Consider the following 19,621-nt stretch of genomic DNA (forward strand, 5'->3'; position numbering starts at 1 on the left):
CTTCTATTAGGTTTAGATGAAAAATACTGATGTTAGTAAAAATAATTATATAATTTTTTAAATTTTATCCCTTATTTAACTTTCTCATGTATATTTTTATATTTATAAACGGATAAATTAATAATATATATGGAGTGGGGTAAATATCATTATATTTTTTTCTTATAAATATCAATTATTACATAAGGATATTAAATAAGGAGTAAAATTAAAAAATTCATAATATGTATAATATATTGCTAAGATCAATATTTTTCATTCAAATTCTAACGAAACGGGGCTTGGTATGAATAATGAATTTTGGAGAGTTGTAAGTGTAATTTCATAATTTTTTTTTTACAAGAAAATATAATTTTATATTTTTAAATGAGATCCAACTATAATTAACTCTAATTTTATTAAAAAAGCAAAAAGCAATATTGTGAAAGTCGTAAACCAAAAATTTAATGATACATATATATATATATATGTAACAAATAAAATTAAATAATAGGGTAAAGATAATATAATAATATTATGGTGGAATATACATATCCAAGTTGAGCTCAATCTAATAATGATATTTTAATAGGGAATATATATATATATATATATATAATTTATATGGATGGAAAGGCATGAGACAAGGTCGTGTATGCCACCCCTCCTCCCCGAGTAACGAACTGCCACAATTTCTACGAAGTGGTAGGTGGTCTCATTTTAATACCACACCATCTTCTTAGCATATGTACCAACATTAACCACAAATTAAACGAGTTTTTCTAAAATTTGATATAATTATAAATATTGTTCGTTATTTAAAAATTATAAAAATTTTATAATTTGAAGACTTGTCAATTTTACATTTGTTATATTTTTTTTTTTTTAAAAATAAGAATTTGTAAAAAATCAAATGGGGTAAATGGTAAAATTATAAAAAAAATATTCACTTAGTCCATAGAAAATTTTATATTATAATTAATAATTCACAATGGTATTTTGATCAATTCACCACAAAAAATTGATGAAAACATCACGGAGAGTAATAGATTAGGCTAATTATTAAACGAATGTTAAAATAAAGGAGGTATTGATAATTTTTCAAACAATAAAGGGTATTTGTAATTATGTTAAATCTCATGGGAGCTCGTTGTAATTTACCCTAATATTAAATTATTCTCATTTTTATATTAACAACTTTATCTTTTAAATGAGGTGGTCGTTTAACATGGTATTAGAGTCAAACCAAACAATAAATCCCGAGTTCAAATGATCTCATTCCATTACAGATAATGATGTCGCGTCTAAATATTAACATTTATTTTTCTCTTTAATAGTTAAAACTTTTAAATAAAATGGCCGTTTAACAAATTTTGATTCTTTAATTTATAGATTATATTATTCTTAATAAATATTCTTTTTTCTTTAAGGGGGTGTTTCATTTTCCATTGGATTCGAATGTGATAGCAAATATTATATTTTTGGAGTAATTTTGTTTTTGAATAAGATATATGTAAATATGTTGGTTGACAATGCAAATCAAGACTTCTTCTAAAATCAAGAATTAAATTTTTAATTCATGACAGTCAAGTTATATATAGAGAATTCTATTTTATTATAGTCTTAGATAAAGTTCCATATGGAATATCTTTGTACTGAATATAAACAACAATAAAAAGGAAATTAATATAGTGAATAGGTCAAAATATGAATTTCTTATAAGAATTTTTGCTTTTAGAGAAATGATAATTTAATTAAAAATAAATAAAATTTATATCAGAATCAAAGTTGGGAGTGCCCATAAAAAAATTAAATAAATTGGGAGTGTTTAAAAATAAAATAACTTTTAAAATAATTTTATTGGAAAAAGGATATATATATATATATGTTTCTAGATTCGTACTTTTTGTCACATAACGACCCCGTGTCCTTTTCCGTTAAACATCTAAGAGAAGGTGTTATGGGACTAAAAGTGTTACTTTTTAATGTTACAATACCAAAAGTAAGAATTCCATAACTAATGGGATCAAAAGTAGAAATACTTTAAGTTACGGGACGAAAAATATTATTTTCCTAAGAAATATATTGTGAATAAAAAATGTACATTAATCAGCAAGAACATTATATCCACAAATTAATATGTGGTGCTTATAAGTTGCTTAACTTATAATATAAATAATTGGGGAAAAAAAAAAGAAAAAATAGCAGAATGGATTATTTCGTTCACTAATAATTAGCAATTAGCGTAGAACCTCTCTATCACTTGTAGCTATGGTGTCTTTTCTACGTCAGAGCTGTAATAGAAATTTCCAAACTCTTCTAGCAGCGTCCTCTTCATGTGTAAATTTTAAAGTGAAATCCATTTTTTTTTATAAATGAGATATATTTATTGCTATTAGCATTTTATTTAATCTTTGAATATTAGAAAAAATATGAATTTTTATTATAATTAATTATTATAGTAAAATAAATAAATAAAATTCTGAAACATTTTAATTAATTATGGTTGCGTAATAATTATTAGCGTTTCTTAAAAACGAGGCCAAAATATTAGTCATTGCTAAAAATTATGGTAAATAGTGTGAACATAATTAAAATCATAGTATATGTTGGTTAATCGTGATCACAACTTAAATTTTTGCATTAATGTTGTTTGGCCCTAATAGATAACATTGATTTGTCATGATTTTTAAACCGTAATCGTTATAAGATAAGAAATAATCCACTTGTTTTGCAATGAGATGTTTCTTTTTTTCAATTTAAAATATTTGATAATTTAATCAAATTTGAATATTTAAATATCGAATGATGTAAAGAGTCATACTTTAAAAAAAAATAAATTATAGAACTATAATAATGCGATTCACATATATCTGAAATTAATTAATGATAATATGAAAAAAAAATCCTTAGTTAATCACTGTCTAGATCAATCTTAACGAGCAAAGACATTAATAATGTCTTAATCTAAGGGTTAATGCTAGAGTCTTATAAACATACCTAAAATCAGGGGAAAAAATGCCAGCAACCCCCTTATGATATCGCAAATGAGCAAATTATCCCCTTAAAAAAAAAAATTGCAATTTACCTCCCTATATTCTTTAAAATACAACAATTTACCTTCCTATATTTTTTAAAATTAAGCAATTTACCTCCCTATATAAGAAGGTAAATTGCTTCATTTTAAAAAGTATAGGGGGTAAATTGCTATAATTTTTTTATAAGGAGTAAATTGCTATATTTTTTATAAGGGGTAAATTGCTATATTTTTTTATAGGGGGTAGTGTGCTTATTTTCAATATCACAGAGAGCTAAATTGCTATTAACCCAAAAATCAGGACTTAAGTCCTACATTTTATTAGGAAAAATGTGCAAGCAATCTCCTTGTAATATTGCAAATGAGCAAATTACCCCTCTTATGAAAAAATAAATAGCGATTTACCTCCCTATATTTTTTAAAAATACAACAATTTACCTCCTTATATTTATTAAAATGAAGTAGTTTACCTCCCTCTATAAGGAGGTAACTTGCTTCATTTTAAAAAGTATAGGGGGTATATTATTATATTTTTTTTCATATGAGGATAATATACTCATTTTTAATATTATAGGAGGATAATTTGCTATTTACCTTATTTTATTATAATTTATTTTATTTTTTAAATGTATTTATATATAATTAAATATTGAGATATAGATGTAATGAAGAAACGAAAGATTTGAGTGGAATTAGAAAAAGCTGTTAGTTGGACTGCAGCCGTCAATTAAGTTTAATAGGAGTAGCTGGGAATGGCCTCCATTTTGTCAACTCTTGTCCTTACATATTTTTGTCAAGATTAGCAGTTGAGACGTGTAATCAACTTCTTCCAACTCCATTCCCCATTATTCATTTCTTCTTTTTCTCATACGTATTACATTTTTACACACCATAATTTCATGCCCCCCAAAACAAAAGTAAGAGAAAAAACTCAATTATAAAAACTATAACAATTAAGTGCAATAATCAAGAAACCAAAAACAAAAGAAAAGAAAACTAATTTTAAGTAGGGGTGGCAATTAGATTCATACCTGGCAAGACTCGCTCCAAACCCACTCCTAATAGGGCGACTCTGGGTCCAAAAAAATATTAATTGGGGCGAGTGACAGATCCTAAAAATTAGAGGTATTGATATGTTCTCATCGTTGGTTGTAGAATGAGGTAAATAGTAAGTAAAATTTTAATTATAGTTTTTTACTTTATTTTTGTAGAATAAATATTAATAAAATAATATTTTTTTATTTGTTTATTGCTAGGTATTTGTTCAACAATTAAAAAATAAAAAAATTGTCCAACAATTCTTGACGGAAAAGAAGATGAATGGTGATGTTGTATTTATGTTGATTTGAGAATTTATTTTTGGACTTGAATATTTAAGGAACAATTTTTTTTTTGTAACTGATATGTTGAATTTTTTTTATATTTGTACAAAAATTAAAAAATAAAAATATAACGGGATTCACCGGGTAAGATCCGTCCCAACGGGTTTTGTACTGAGGCAAAGCGGGGTGTAAAAAAAATCAGAGAAGGTGGGTCCGTCCCAAAGTTGGCGGGGCGGGTCCTGGGTCCACCCAAACCCGCCCCATTGCCACCCCTAGTTTTAAGTCCATTTTTCACAAGTCGATGAGTCCTAACTTAATTAGAGAGGTTGAGACCTTATAATTATTTCTAAGACTGTAGGTTTAAACTCCGTCAATGTGTAGGATGTTTCTACTTTAATTAGGGGTGTCAATATGGGTGGAAACCTATGGTTCCAATCCAATCCACCTAATTTTGGGTTGGGTTGGGTTTAAAATTCTAATATGGTTTTGTTTAAATAAATTTAAATACCTAAATGGGTCCTATTGATGCTTAAAAAAACACTGAATAAAAATTGATATTTACCCTTGATTGATTTATTATAAGTCAAACAAAATTTTTCTGACTAAACTACCTTAAAACAGTGAAGATGTATCTCCCCACTAACATTATCCTGTGAAAATGTATAAAAGTAATTTGATCATAAAAAAATTTATTACACATGCAATAAATCACTAATAAGTCAATCAGGGATAAATATGAATTTTTATCATGTTCTATATTAATATCAGCAAATTTGGTGAATTTTGACTAATTAAGGGATTTATTTGTTATACGAATGGAAACCTCAAATGTACTAGATATAACTTTTAAAATCATAGAAGATCTAGATATAATTGCACTAAATTTCAAGAGAAGAAAGTATATTATTTCTAATTAATAATAATATGTTGATGGAATGTTGCGTTTAAGGGTTGGTGTTGGTGATGTACAACCACTTAATTTGTAAATATATTAGAGTTACCAAACTCCCCAAGAATTTCAACGTTTGTGCTGACGAATAATGCTTCCTTAATTTCTTCTAGTTCTTGATGTCTAAACCTTAACTAACTTCATTTTGACATTAAAATACCTCTTCTTTATTTATTTATTTATATATATATATATATATATATGCTGATTTATTTATTTTTTTTAGTACAAGGAGGGAAATTCACAAATTGTTAAAGAACTCGTCTTCAAGTTTAAAATTATATTTTGCAGAATTTAGAATATGGAAAACATGATATAATTTAAAATAAAGGAAGGAATAATTGTTCGACTAGTATAGTATTTAATTAATATGTTTTTGATTTAATTAGGATCGAATACGTCTGAAAATACAAATTTCTAGAAAGATAGAGTTTTTTATATAATGATTTGTTATTATCGTCAAAAGTAAAAAGCATATGATGAATACTAATTAAGTATAGTTGTGTAATAATTCATAATCGTATAGCTGCAAATTATGTCAAATGTCGATTAATTATTGTTAGAATCAAAGTTTTTTTTATTAATTTTATTACTGTCTATACAACTATTATTTACTGAATAAAGTGTCGAGTTGTTTCAAATCGATGAATTATGTCTTTTCGAATTTCGAGTCGCTTGCATCTTGTTGAGAAGTAGAAGGTGTTTGGTTGAACTTATAAGGTTTATAAGCTTCGTATAATCTTATTTGATTTGTTTGGTTATTTTTTTACAAAAAAAGCTTATAAAATCTCAAAATAAGATGTAGTTCTATAAAATTAATATATCATAAGATGAAAATATCCCTATTCATATACACTCACACACACATCCACACACCCAGTTGCACTCTCCTCGCTCTCTTTCTCTTTCACACACACGCACACACTCTCCCTACATGTACACATAGACACGAACTCTCTATAGGATTTAATGATCCATTTTGCTATTTAATTTTTCTAACATTAAAAAAAGAGAAAATATTTTATTATGTAATAATAAATTATTATAGTTAAATAAAAATAAAATTAATATTGATATTTATTAAATATTTTATAAAATATTTTAAAAAAATTTAGCTAAACACCCTCTTAGTCAAACACCCTCGAAATCCAAATAAGGATAGATGAAAACTACGATAATTCTTGAGTACTAAGAAATGATGAAAAAGAAAAGTGACAATGAGTTTATGATAATAGCATTTGTTTTTCCAATCGATGTCATATGTCAGTTTGCACTAGAGGTGTTTACAGTTTAATAAATCGATTGAAAATCCAAATCAAAACAAAAATTTCAGTATTTATCAAATTCTTTTAAAATATATTACATATAATATAATATATATATATATATATCGTAAAACTATTATTTAAAAAAAATCAAAATTTTCCGAAAATTCATCAAACCGAACCGAAAGTTTTCAATATATTCAATTCCATTTTCCCTATTTTCAACCTAACATTCATTTTTTTTTTCATTATTTATTTCCTAGGGTTTTGGTGGCTGCTGAAAATGAGAATATGGGATGTTAAATCAATGGTTGAATGCAGGAAAATGAAGTGATGCATGACGTGAAAATAGTAACATTAGGTCTAATTTCGGAATTTTGAAAATTCAGTTGCTGGTTTGTGAAGCAAGAGGGAAAAGAAATATACATATATATATATATATATATGTAACGTCCAATATTGTAAATAATTGGAGCCAAGTTGAAGACATTATTACTTAAGTTTGTGAATTATCTTGAGTTTCAAACTGTGTTTAATTTTTAATGGGCTTTAATTGAATCAAATATGAATCGAGTTCGAGCAATTTGATATTTAAAATATTCTTTTTTACTGATTAAATAGTGCTCAAACTGAGCTTGGAAGTTTATAGAACAAAAAGGTTCGTTTGTTAAGCTTAACAAATCGAGTTTAAATGATCTTTTTCCAATCGAATATCCAATAGTTTGATTTATTCTCTAGCCCTAATCATGAATAATATGTATGTACTATTTATTAAGATTCCTTTTTTTTTTTTTTAGGGTTGGTATTTATTAAGAGTCGAAGCCTTAAAATAACTACGTTTTGTAGACAAAATGCGAGTCAACTAGGATGTCCTTTCTTATATTTATTTCTTCCATAAATAAACTTCTTTTAAATAAATTAATTACTTACATCAATAATTTCTTTCATATATCCACTTAAAATTAATTTATTTTTGTTTGTTTTGATCACTTATCCATTTTATTTAATTTAATTAAAAGAATTACATAGAGTGTATTCCAATTACTAATATTTAATTATTCTTCAAAATACTAAATTATGGTCCGGGGGTAATTTACAACACATTTCATTTGAGTTAGGCAAGGAAACGTGGGTAGCGGAAACTAGGCAACTGCAGAGAGAAGAAAACGAAAAAGAGGTTGGAGATGCGGGGGATCGAACCCCGTGCCTCTCGCATGCAAAGCGAGCGCTCTACCATTTGAGCTACATCCCCAGAATGCCTTTCGTAATGACAGAGAAATATTTATCAAAATATAATTATGAATAATGATAAGAAAGTAACATTTGGGCTGGACCGGGTTCATCTACATTGGGACTACGCATATACACTATCAATTTTCACGATAAGTAAGGCCCTTTTGGCAATTATATATGTCTAGATCATTTTTTATTTTTTGTGATCTATGAAATGATTTTACAACTTTAACTTTAATTACTTCTAAATTAGGGTTTATTATACTTACATACCAATTTTTTTTTTGAAGTATACCAAGTGTCGTAAATACCTCCTTAAACTTGAAACGAACGTAGAAGACCTAACTGAGTTAACATTATAATTTAGGCTGATGTTGATGTGGTTCTCTGATGGTTAAAAATATCTGTTGAAATTTTTTGAATATTTGTGCAAAATTATACTCTGAAATGAGTAATGTGTTTATGGGCCGAAACATCCCAATAGCATAAAGGCCACGTCAACGCCAGTTTAATAGTTTTACTGATGAAGTTAAGCCTTTTAGTTACGTTTTCAAACAATAACGAGCATATGCAATATTAGGTATATTTCGAGGGCGATGAATATAATTAACCATTTGAATTATTCAAAAGCAATTTTATAGGCTGAGATTCAGACACGCAGTCCCTGCAATTTGACAAAAAAGTCGATTATTGTAAAATTCAATTAAAATTTATTACCATATAATATCGATCTCTAAAAAATCGGATCAATGTCTCGCTAAATATATACCACTTCAAAAATCATAGTTTTTTGGCATTATTTAATCTTTATTAAACATATATTTACCAAAAATAATATTCCAAGAAAAAAGAAATTTGGGAATGTTTTGTTTGAAAATAAAGCAAGGAAGGTCCGAAAAGATGGGGGAAGCCATAGAGAAATAGAGCGCCAGAGTGTATAAAGAGCAAAATGAGAAGCCAAGACTTAATCTATCCTAATTTTATTCACAATAAATTCTCATTATTCCGAAAACACCCCCCCGTTTACATTTCACACCTCTTTCTAAGGGGAGAAAACAGCTAACCGTCGGAACACACCGAATCCTCCTCCGAAGCTCCCTCCACCATAGTATGATTCATGCTATGTTTTTCACTCTTCTCATCGTCGTCGCCTGCTGACCGCCGACAGCCTCCTCCCTCCCGCCGCCGTGTCCCCGGGTATATATTACATTCCCGATGATCGAGGCCATTTGTTTGGTTTTGATTCGCTGTTTACGTTTCAGTTTGTTTGCATGCTTCGTGAGATTGATGTGATTATTGTTTTTCTCTGTGATGCGATTGGATCTGCTATTTTGTTTAGGCATCTTCGGATTTGTTTTTTGTTTTTGTGTGGAATTTTAAGTTATTTTCTAGGTATGCCTGTCTCAGATGGATCTCTATTTTTTTTCCCTTAGTTTTTGTGTGAGGCAAATACGGATTTGTTTATATGTAGGGATTATACATCATTTGTGGATTGGTATAGAATATTGCTCTATTCGGATTTGTTTGCAGATTCTGTTAGAAAAGTGACGACGTGTGTATGGCTTTTTCTTTGCTTTGTTTATTGTTCAAATAGGAAGGTGTGTAGTGTAGAGATAGCATATATCCACGAGGTATAAAGAAATTTTTTATATCTGGCGCATTTGCTTCGTACTAATCCGAAAAATAAATGAATTTTCCTTGTAAATTATGAGCGAATCAGATATTTGGGGAAATGTTTGTTTTATGGTTGAGTAACCTTGCGATATCTGATGGTGGAGATGGTTCTTTTGATTTGGCAAAGAGAACAGAGGATGTGGCGTGATACTTGTAGTTATTAATCTCATTCATTGTACTTAATGTTTTATATACTTCTGGCCATGTGAAGGTATCTTTGCCAAGAAAGTTGTATTCACATGGAATTATTATCAAAAGGAAAGTGATCAACAATAAAATATAGACAGCAAACGGCAGTTTAAATCAAAAGCATTGTTTAGATGTAAAGCACTCCAACCTCTCGATGCCCTTCCAACCTTGTCAAGTAATCATTCTGCTTTTTGCTTGCACCGGCCGGTGATTAGAGTCCATCTTGTGTCTTAAGATAATAATCTGCTTTTATATCTGAACTGTGTGTGGATCTATAAATTGCAGTGTAGCATGATCTGATGAGACGTACTTGTGCAACAAGAATCGGAAGCGTAAGGTGTCTGTACGTGGCATTCTCATCACTCTTGTGGTAATGCTTGGGGCAATGGATGACAATGGGGGAACCAAAATCACAGGCATCAAACAAATCATTAAGTTGAAGGAATTCATTCAGAGATGGCAACATGCCACACTTGGTCCGAGGAGTAGCAATAGCCCTCGATCTGATGAAGTCTGTGGAGGCATTTCACCCGAAATTAGTTGGAGGCTGAGAAATTCAAGTGTACGCTGTGACTCAGATGAGGATAGTTGCCAGAGCCTAGAGATGCCAAGTGATGTCCCTAGAGGTTACCTTGCTGTATATGTGGGGCCGGAGCTTCGGAGGTTTATCATCCCAACCAGCTATCTTAGTGATCCACTGTTCAAGGTGCTGCTAGAGAAGGTTGAGGAGGAGTTTGGATTCGATCACAGTGGTGGGCTCACAATTCCGTGTGACATCGAGACCTTTAAATATCTACTACAGTGCATGGAAAATCACAGGAAAGGGCAAGCTGATCAAGGCAATGCAGGTTAAACTGTTTTCTGTTCAGTTTTCTTGCTATCTTTGCTTACCTGGAGTTTTCTTTTGGCACAGCTTATATTCATCAACTATTAAATGCTCATTTGATCATTCTAACTAATGTCATGGCGATTTCAACCTGATCTTTGTAAGTGAATGAAAGCTACTGAAACTATTCAGAATGTCCCCTGCGGGGCTTAAGCAGCATGTTTTAGTGTGTTTATTTTGAGGTCTAGAGGTGTATGCATTTACTCTTGTTCGACGACATTTGGCTGCAATGAGTGAACCTGATGTTTATGATCCACAATCAACACTGGGAGGATCATATGGTGGTTACAATATGATATTTCTTCTTCTTGTAAGCTACCGTATCTTGTTTTTGTCGCTGGACGTGGAAATCTAGCGATTTTGCAGCTCAAGACTCATCAGCAGTAGAGGAGTTATGAAATTAGGACGTGTCTTTGTAAGGGATGTAACATTTTTCTTTACGTTCATTTCCATTCTTGAAGACATGTATAGATAGTTTATTTTCTTTTTAGCCATCACAAGATGAGGTTTTATTTCTTAAATGAACATTCTTTTTCTCGGTTTTCCTTAGAAACATCTCATCTACATAATGATACAAAAATTACTTTTAATGATTACTTTTGAGGGCAAGAGAATAAACATAAATGAAATTTTCACGGTTAATTTTCATTTTTATTTTTTTTCTCAAGTAAAATAAGATTGATGTAGTACAAATTGATCGTGAAACGTTGGCTTTATGGTTTCTGTTTTCTGTAGAACTAGAAAAGCAAGATGAAGTCTCATAGTAAAAATGACGTGAATTCGAATTTTACAAATGGTTGATAATCTATTGTTATATATTACTTTGTTATTTCTTTATTTCGTTATGGTAGTTTTAATGTGAACTTATTGATATATTTGATTATTTTTTGATATCTAAGTGCAGAACAATATATGAACTGCACCCACAGAAAAGGAAAATGAAAAAGAAAAGCAACAAGGGGGGTTATTATTTCATCAACTAAGTTACATGGCTCATAATTTTGAAATCCTAACTTATCACCGGTCAATCTTCTACTTTCTTGTAATGTACAAATTATTCATCAAAACCAATTATGTATATGTCCTGCCAACTAATTTAGGTTAAATTATATTTTATCATCTGAATTATATTCATTTTTTATATTTTATCATCTGAATTATATTCATTTTTTATATTTTGTCATCTAAATTTTTTTGTGTTAAACCCACCATTTTATTTTTTTTGAATTTACATTTTACCAAATATGATAGTTTTTTTATTAATTTTTCAACTGGAAAAACATCGCACGTGTTATATATGTGATATTAAGAGCAATGTGATGCGATATTTTTCACATATAAATTGAATATGATGTTTTTCCGACCAAAAGTTCGACAAAAAGACAGAATTATATGATAAATTCACATATATCGAAATATAAATATTAGGCAACACGTACACAATAAACAAAAACTCTTACAAAAGTAGAAAAATACCCACTTATATGACATTCAAATCCAATACCTTCTATCAAAATCAAATTTATTAATTTGGCAGGAGCATTAGGTTATAGCAATAAGAAGTAGTAGGGTCATATCTCCTTCACTCAGTCTTTTCAAAAGATGGTATTCTGAAAAATAAAGTAAAGAAAGTCGCATTTGATTTTTGAGTAGATGTGCTACTAATAAAGTGGATTGATAATTGAATAAGTGCAAGTAGATCAATAATTAGTATAGATTTCATAAAAAACTTTGTCTTCAAATTAATTAAACCCGACCACATTAAATCAATTACATTATATTTATAATTTATCTATAATTGATTAGTCTTATTAATTTGTATGATAATTAATTTGAATTTAATTATCAAAGTGTATGATGTTAGTGTTAGTGTTGGTTATCTTCCACGTCAGAGTTTGTGGATGGAATGGAAGTGAATGAAATGGCGATTAGGTTGTCTGAACAGCCTCTGTAGGTCTCATGTCTTTCTCAGATGCAGAAAAGGAAATAATGGAATGAGGGATTTGATCACATGTCATGTCTCTTCCTTCTCTTCTTCCCTATTGGATTTTAGTGACTTTAATTCACCAATCCACATTTATCATTTTTTTGGGGGATAAATTACGGCTGCCTCTCACTATAGACGGTGATGCGTAAATTACTACGTGAATATTTTTTATAAAAAAAAGTATTTATAAATACATATATATAATTAAAATTATAATGGAAAATGACATTTTAGACAGTTCATTACAAAAATTGAATGAAAACGTAATGGAAGCTGATTAAATGGATTTGTTGCTAGACAGACGTTAAAATTAGTTGAGGGTATTTGTAATTATTTTGAATCTTTAAGTGATATAGGTGTAATTTACCCTTTCTTGTATGTAAAGGTTTCCGACTGTTTTCTTAAATTCCACCTCAAAGTTGCATGTTTTATTGAATTCCACCTCAATAAAGGAGAGTTGGTATGAGGATGATTTAGATAATTGCGATGAAATTGTGTATACGGGAAACAACTTGCTTGGTGATAAACGTGAAATTAGTGATCAAGAAATGAAAGGAGGCAATTTGGGACTTAAGGCATGTCACATTTTACTTATCATTTTCTTTGTCTTGATGATTATAGATGGAACAAAAGGACTTGTTATCCCTCTTGTCCAGATCTCGATTTGTGTAGTATGTTGTACTCCACTTGTTAGAACTCAGCAATCTTCTCATCTCTATTGCAATTGTGACCTAGAACTCATGAAAATTTGAACTGTATGGAGCAATCTGTGGCTGTTAGAGTAGTTGGTGGACATAAATGTCAAAATAGCTATGTTATACCTATGATGGCTTGTACAAGGTAGTTATATGTTTGGCCAGGAACTAAGTACATACAATCTGTCTCTTTTTGATGGATGGTACTTCATCTTGAAGGTTGTGAATTACTGGGCTGAAAAAGGTGTCTCTGGCTTCACAGTTTATAAACATAAAGGCCCCTGCAATTGATGCAACTGTCAAGGTGCATGTGTGGATCCAAGAACTCAATGGAGGTGATTTCCCGTATGTGCAGCGTGATGGTGGAAGGTAAAAAACTTGTGGCAACAACTGAAACTAAAAAAACATCAGTTGGGGTGTTATTTTTAAACTTCATTAAATACTAATGATTCCTTTGAAGTTGCTATTACATTTTAAACTATTTAAATAGGAATGCTCAACTTAACTTCCATATATGGCAATAAAATATTTCTAATCTAAGATGTATAGTCATATCTTTAAGAGTGTGTTTTGTTGGGGTGAAAAATGGTAGATTAAGGGAAGTGAAAGTAAAGTTGGATATATAAGAGTTTCGCTTAATGTTGTCCCACATTGAAGTTATTCTCTCCGTGTCTTAAATTTATAGCAATGACTCAGGACCCGATATTTCTCGACCCCAAGGAAAGGGCACAATCCACTTCAAGGAAGAGCATACTATCAGCTCCTAGAATGCCTTGGTGTTACTATAAATTTATTTTGCTTTAGCTATACTGTCTCTCGTCTAAATGCCACTGTCAAATGAATTTGCTAATTGTGAAAAATAAATTGGCCAGGTTATTAGGATCCATTCTCCAATGAGAGCCGCAAGGAAGCAAGACTGGTCTGATATACCAAGTCCAGAAACAATAAGCAGAGCTCACTCTGCTGCAGTACGCTTGAAAAAGAATCAAGCTGGTCAAGAGGGTGATCAGGGACAATTCCGCAACTGTAAAGTATGGGACACTCGGGCCCTTACGGCAGTGGACCTGTATCTGGATCACCAGATATGAGTGATGTCCGGAAGAACTCAAACTACAGCAGATGGGAGATCATGCCTTTTGAGAAATTAAGTAAAGCCGCACAAGATCATTTCACTCAGATGGAGGGCGTAGCCTTGTACAAAATGGATGGTAATAAGTTGGATGATCTAGTCTGTGTGAGGCATTCCTTGAAGTCTGAAGTGTGATAGCATCATCAGCCTTTGGCTAACTGGGAGCTGCTGCAGTTACCTCTCTTTATTGGGATCTGCAATTAGTGAAAACTTGTATCCCATTTGCTGCTGTTCAAACAGATTGTCTTGCAGTTTGCGTAGACACAGTTGACATGTTGGCTGGTGGGGTTATGAACAGCACTGGTGGTCGGGGCCATACATTATACCTCTCTTGGAAATTCATGTGTGACTTATCAAAGGATGGGCTCTACATCAGGCAATACCGAGGATGCTTTCTGAAAAAATCAGGTTTTCTGTTTAAACATGGATGTATTGAGAAAATCAGATTCGAATGTTCTGACGTGCAATAGTAATTTCAAATCAACATTGTTATCACTTGTTCTTCTTTTTTAATTGTGTCTGGCGGGGGCTTTCTCATAAGCATTTTCATCTAACAAGTGTTGCAATTAGTTGCAACATATTCTCGTGAAATATCTAAGTTAATACAGCGTTGATATGAAACTTGAATTGGATTGTTATCATTTGATGACCCACAGTGTCAGTCGAAAGGCAAGAAACAGAGCAAGACTCATTTGAATGGACTAATGATCAGGGAAGATATTTTTTGGAATGATGGGGTGGTCTTGGAAAATAAAAGAAAAAATCTAGCAGATGAGGGACACAAGCTAGAGATATCCTGGATCGTTGAACTCCCACTCAGCCTCAGGGGTTCCTTATCCAAATCCTAAATATCTTTGCCACTCATCAGACTATAAATAGAGGAAGGGTGAGCGAGTGAGTCTCAAGATTCAAACCTAAAATCAAAAAATGCAGACTGCTTTAACCTTATCATCATCTCCCCTTGTGCCACGTGCACCTCCCCGAAAATTGATCACCAGCTCTCCACCAAATCCAACCAGGTTTGCTTCAATCAGATCAAATGCTCTGGCAGTCAACTACAGCTCCACCATCTCGTAAGTGCATTAATTTAGTCCCCTGTTTTTCTGTAGCCAAAACACAATATATAATGTCCATGGCACCCATTTTCATCTTCATCCATCTTCCATTCCATCTTTTGGCTAGTGTTTTTCCAGCAGAAGCATGTGAAACAATTGGCGGAGATACGTGTCTGGCAGACATATATCCTGAAGTGAAGCTAGAAGCAGAAGCTAAGAAACCAAAGACTGTATCAGAGGCAGTTGAGAGGGAGTATTTGGAATACACAGATCCAAGGACGTAAGAATCCCAATAATTGCACATATACATATGTATAATATTCCAACAAAATAATAGATATACATAATTGCAGGGTGCTGCTGGGCGAGGCTTGCGATGTCCTCGGAGGAGAATTCTGTAACCCCCCATACCAGATGGGAATCTGCTAGAAGCCGCTTAATAATTTGCTGTGTACAGATATCATAGATGGATGGATGTATTAATGTGCAGTTTCTGCATAGATATATATGTATAATATAAGCAGCTTTCCTTCATCACATAAATTTATACAGCTGAGATGGTCGTGTTGTTATTATTATTACATGACAAGAAATTGAGGCATTGATCAGAATAGCAATTAGCATACAACAAATAGTAACATTCTTGTGTTCTTTCTTGTCTAAGAGAAGGGGGGGCCTTCCTACCTGTCACTATCAGGCTGTGGGTGTGATGAATGTGAACTCAAACAGGAATTGGACACTTAAGATTAACCGTAGAGGAGGGAGTATTTTGGTTTTGGGTTCTTGGCCTGACACATACTGCTAATGCACCCATTTCGGCATACATCAAAAGAAACTTATGAATGAAATGGAAGAAAGATGGAAGGTGTGGAATTTGATTTCATGTATATTAAACAGCACAACAAATGAATGAAATGGAAGAAAGATCAATTAAGGAGATCTTAGACCACCAAACACACCTCATTTATGAAATACCATACCATATTCCACCACCCTACTCAGAAAAGAATTACTAATTTATGGAGTATGAATCAGATGCCCTTCTGTTGTTCCACCAACTCAATTCACTCAGCAAACAAAACCCGCCCAACTCAAATTAGGAAACTTCATTCCATCACAAGTCTTTCAAGGACCACATAATCGCATAAATAAATTGACACAACCATTCTGATTTACAACCTGCTCATGCTTAACTACTTCTCCTACATACTACCATCAGTGCACTCTGTTGTTGCTTCACCGATGCTGATCCAACAATCAAGATTGACAAACTTCTGATAACACCACGTTGGTCCTTGAGAAAAAGTCCAATTCATGACGTGGTGGTGCACTCCACTCCTGTCCAACCTACTCAAGATCTAGCGAGGCTGCACAGCACATCGTTTGGATGTCTGTTTAGAAAACAAGATTAAACCTATATAACACCATGAAACCCACCAGAATCCAGAAGTGCTGCTTTGATCTGCTCCGGCAGAACCTCCTCACCTTCTCTGCATTGCTGACGAGCCACAAAAGTAAAGTCGGTATTACATTCTACAACCAAGATTATTGATGATATTTCAGTACTCTCAATTACAACTGATTACACACTCGACAGACTGTTCTAGTTTATCACGCATTAGCTCAGGAAATCTCAACGGGCTTAGCTGGATCACAAACTTAAAATGCCTTCTCCATGTGCTACATTCACTAAAATGTTGGATACAATGGTCCATAATTGAGATGATTTCACCTCTTCAAGTTTTTTTTCTTTCAGGGGGTGGGAAGGCATGCAAACGTACTGAAAGGGTCAGATTTTTAAAACAGCATGGTGAGAAGTGCGACTCAAAAGAACCAGACTAGAAAATATATGGATACTACTGGTAGATTGTAATGTTTGTACACCAAACATTCGAAGCACAATACAAATTGTTCAGCAACTTTATTTTTTATTCAACTTGTGCGCATTCAAAGAGGACTGAACAACATCCACAACTAATGTTTTTGAATTGGCTTTTGATGACAAGGACTGAAATAGTTACTGGACGCCAAATGAAGGCTGTCCAATAAGAGCCTCATCTCAGTTCTTTGTTTCTGCTGCAAACCATATTAGTTGATAGTAGAAGAGATAATATGTATATTTGGATTTGTGTTTTGAGATAATTTAAAATAAGTATTGTATGTTTAATATTGTATTTTGAGAGACAAAATTATTGTTCATTGTCAAATCATGTCTTTTCTATATACATTTTATGTATATGCGTGCATATATATATATATATATGTATGTATTTATGCTAAATAGTTAAAAACGCCCAGATAAGGTATTTTTGTATGATGACAAACAATTGCGTATGTTTTGACTCATTTCGGAGATAATTTGAAAATGAAAACAAACATAGTGTAAGGGTTTCTTTATCATTCAAGGGGTGTACTCGTCTCAAACAAAAATTACCTTCAAATTCAATTGACAAGGTGGCCTACTTAAAGTATATGTAACAGCTTGTCGAAAGTAATACCTAACACTTAAAATTGATATTGACCTAAGCAAAAGGCGAAAAGGTATGTCAAGAGAACATAGTAAAATCATGAGTACCTCACTGAAAGAGCAAAGAATGGAGTCATTACATGAGACGACCTACATAATTAGCCCAAGGATATTTGCTCTTTAGCTGTGGCCATTTCACAAATAACTGATCAGCCATCCGTAGTTTGTAAAGAAGCAACCCACTCAGAGATAGCCTCCTAACTCTAGCAATGCTCTCAACATAGAAAATGGACGACCACCTAATCCCAAAATCCTGGAAGCAGAGCATTATAATTTGATCAATCATCATATTCCAATTTCCTAAGATAACCTATGCATTCTATTCAATGCACCAAATAATGGCCCTTTAAAGCGGAAAAAGAAACTGGCTAGCAGAGTTGTCCAAACCTTGAAAAAGAAAGCAATTACACAAAGTGGTATACAAGTTCCAGGCCCATTGTGCTAGTAAAACAAGTAGTCAATCACATAGAATGAAGAAAAAAGTTGCAAACAAACAATAGTGCAGTGAAAATACAAATAGCATTACCAGTTGAGGTCTGATCTTGATCATCAGCCACAATGCATGGGTCAAGGCAATTAAAGTTGTGCCAACTGAAGTTATGTAGGACTGACCAACCTCACGACTTGGGTAAATTTGCATAAAATGACAAGTTCCTACCAACCCAGCCTCTGACTAAACATAACAAAAAGAAATGAAATGTGCTTCATGAAATAAAAAACAATTATAAGGAGACAAAATCCAATGATAGTCAAAATGTTTGATGCGCCTCATTTCTTTCTGCTGATATCTCAATCATTCCCAAAATGAAAATTCATCCTGAATGCAGAGTATGTAAAGCTGTAGTATTTTCCAAAGCAGAAAATTCAGGTTTCCAGCCATCTCGGCTAGTTTTTTTCATAAAAGTCTGACATTGCTAGGTGGACTGGTTCAGATGGGGATAGATAGATCAATGTTTACCTATAGGGATTAATTTCGCAATCTATCCTTTTTCTTCTATTTACCTTCATGTATTACTTTCACGATGTACTTGTTCTATTACGTTAATGCCCCCTTCTATTTGTACAATTTACAATACGCATATGCCCACCGCTCCTGCCCGTCTCCTCGTCATTTCCCTTCCCTCTCTTTCCCCAATTTCTGTTTTAAGCTGGTTTTTTGCCGAAAGGGGATCCTCCCACCGATCCGTTGTATTGGACGAATTCATCCATCGTCTTCACCGTAAGCTTATCATCCTTTCCGAACTTGTCCAACACCTTGAAATTTAATATCAATGCTTTGGAGGTTTTAGTGGACCAATCTCATAATAGGCCATAATTAAAAATGCATTAACCTAATTAACCAATTCAAAATAAATATATATAAATATTTTATATTTTGTCTTGAATCAACTTATCAAAATTTAATATAAGTCTATTATGATTTTATTATTTTAAAAATATTTCAAAACTCAAATTTATGATGAAAAATTAATTTAAAAATTCAATTGTTATGTAGTTTATTCAGATTTGTAATTATACTTAATTTCAAAAATTGGTGTGAATAAATATGATGTCCTCTATTCCATTATTGTACTTGACTACAAACATCCTTCAAAATTATTGTTTTTGATATCCAATTGATGCATGTGGGAAGAAATATGCGAATCGCAGAGGGCCCCCCCCCCCCCCCCCCCCCACCCCCCACACAACTCCCA

At 32.0% G+C, this 19,621-nt stretch overlaps 3 protein-coding genes, 1 long non-coding RNA gene and 1 other non-coding gene across 6 annotated transcripts in view; 3 read left to right on the plus strand and 2 right to left on the minus strand.

Annotated features, from left to right (window-relative positions):
- Nucleotides 7,732-7,804, minus strand: TRNAA-UGC. The gene has a single exon. It is a non-coding gene; the product is annotated as a tRNA-Ala (tRNA).
- Nucleotides 8,740-11,130, plus strand: LOC105161958 (auxin-responsive protein SAUR71-like). Of its 2 annotated transcripts, none has more exons than XM_011079839.2 (2): nucleotides 8,740-8,982; nucleotides 9,934-11,130. In XM_011079839.2, the coding sequence occupies exon 2, from the start codon at nucleotides 10,022-10,024 to the stop codon at nucleotides 10,499-10,501; it is 480 nt and encodes a 159-aa protein (XP_011078141.1). In that variant the 5' UTR covers nucleotides 8,740-8,982; nucleotides 9,934-10,021; the 3' UTR covers nucleotides 10,502-11,130. The 2 variants fall into 2 exon arrangements, with proteins under 2 accessions (XP_011078141.1, XP_011078142.1); XM_011079840.2 differs by lacking the exon at nucleotides 8,740-8,982 and adding an exon at nucleotides 9,737-9,823.
- On the plus strand, nucleotides 13,912-14,539 carry LOC110011987. Its single transcript, XR_002287078.1, has 2 exons — nucleotides 13,912-13,994; nucleotides 14,089-14,539. It is a non-coding gene; the product is annotated as an uncharacterized LOC110011987 (long non-coding RNA).
- On the plus strand, nucleotides 15,242-15,956 carry LOC105161959 (light-regulated protein-like). The gene is made up of 3 exons (XM_011079841.2): nucleotides 15,242-15,418; nucleotides 15,528-15,680; nucleotides 15,754-15,956. Exons 1-3 carry the CDS (start codon nucleotides 15,273-15,275, stop codon nucleotides 15,827-15,829), a joined length of 375 nt encoding a protein of 124 aa, XP_011078143.1. The 5' UTR covers nucleotides 15,242-15,272; the 3' UTR covers nucleotides 15,830-15,956.
- LOC105162010 (UDP-N-acetylglucosamine transferase subunit ALG14 homolog) overlaps nucleotides 17,863-19,621 on the minus strand; it is a 9,646-nt gene continuing 7,887 nt past the window's right edge. Inside the window, exons 2-4 of the mRNA XM_011079908.2 lie at nucleotides 18,442-18,600; nucleotides 18,315-18,368; nucleotides 17,863-18,180 (exon numbers count right to left, since the gene is read on the minus strand). Of these exons, the coding sequence (XP_011078210.1) occupies nucleotides 18,004-18,180; nucleotides 18,315-18,368; nucleotides 18,442-18,600 (390 nt within the window). The 3' untranslated portion in view covers nucleotides 17,863-18,003. The remainder of the gene's footprint in view (nucleotides 18,181-18,314; nucleotides 18,369-18,441; nucleotides 18,601-19,621) is intronic.

The sequence above is a fragment of the Sesamum indicum genome, linkage group LG5, assembly GCF_000512975.1.
Source record: "Sesamum indicum cultivar Zhongzhi No. 13 linkage group LG5, S_indicum_v1.0, whole genome shotgun sequence".
Classification (NCBI taxonomy): Eukaryota; Viridiplantae; Streptophyta; class Magnoliopsida; order Lamiales; family Pedaliaceae; genus Sesamum; species Sesamum indicum.

Coding starts and splice junctions, on each gene's coding strand:
- LOC105161958 (XM_011079839.2), top strand. CDS start 10,022: ATGCTTGGGGCAATGGATGACAATGGGGGAACCAAAATCACAGGCATC.
- LOC105161959 (XM_011079841.2), top strand. CDS start 15,273: ATGCAGACTGCTTTAACCTTATCATCATCTCCCCTTGTGCCACGTGCA. Junction 15,419..15,527: donor AACTACAGCTCCACCATCTC/GTAAGTGCATTA, acceptor TCTTTTGGCTAG/TGTTTTTCCAGCAGAAGCAT. Junction 15,681..15,753: donor GAATACACAGATCCAAGGAC/GTAAGAATCCCA, acceptor ACATAATTGCAG/GGTGCTGCTGGGCGAGGCTT.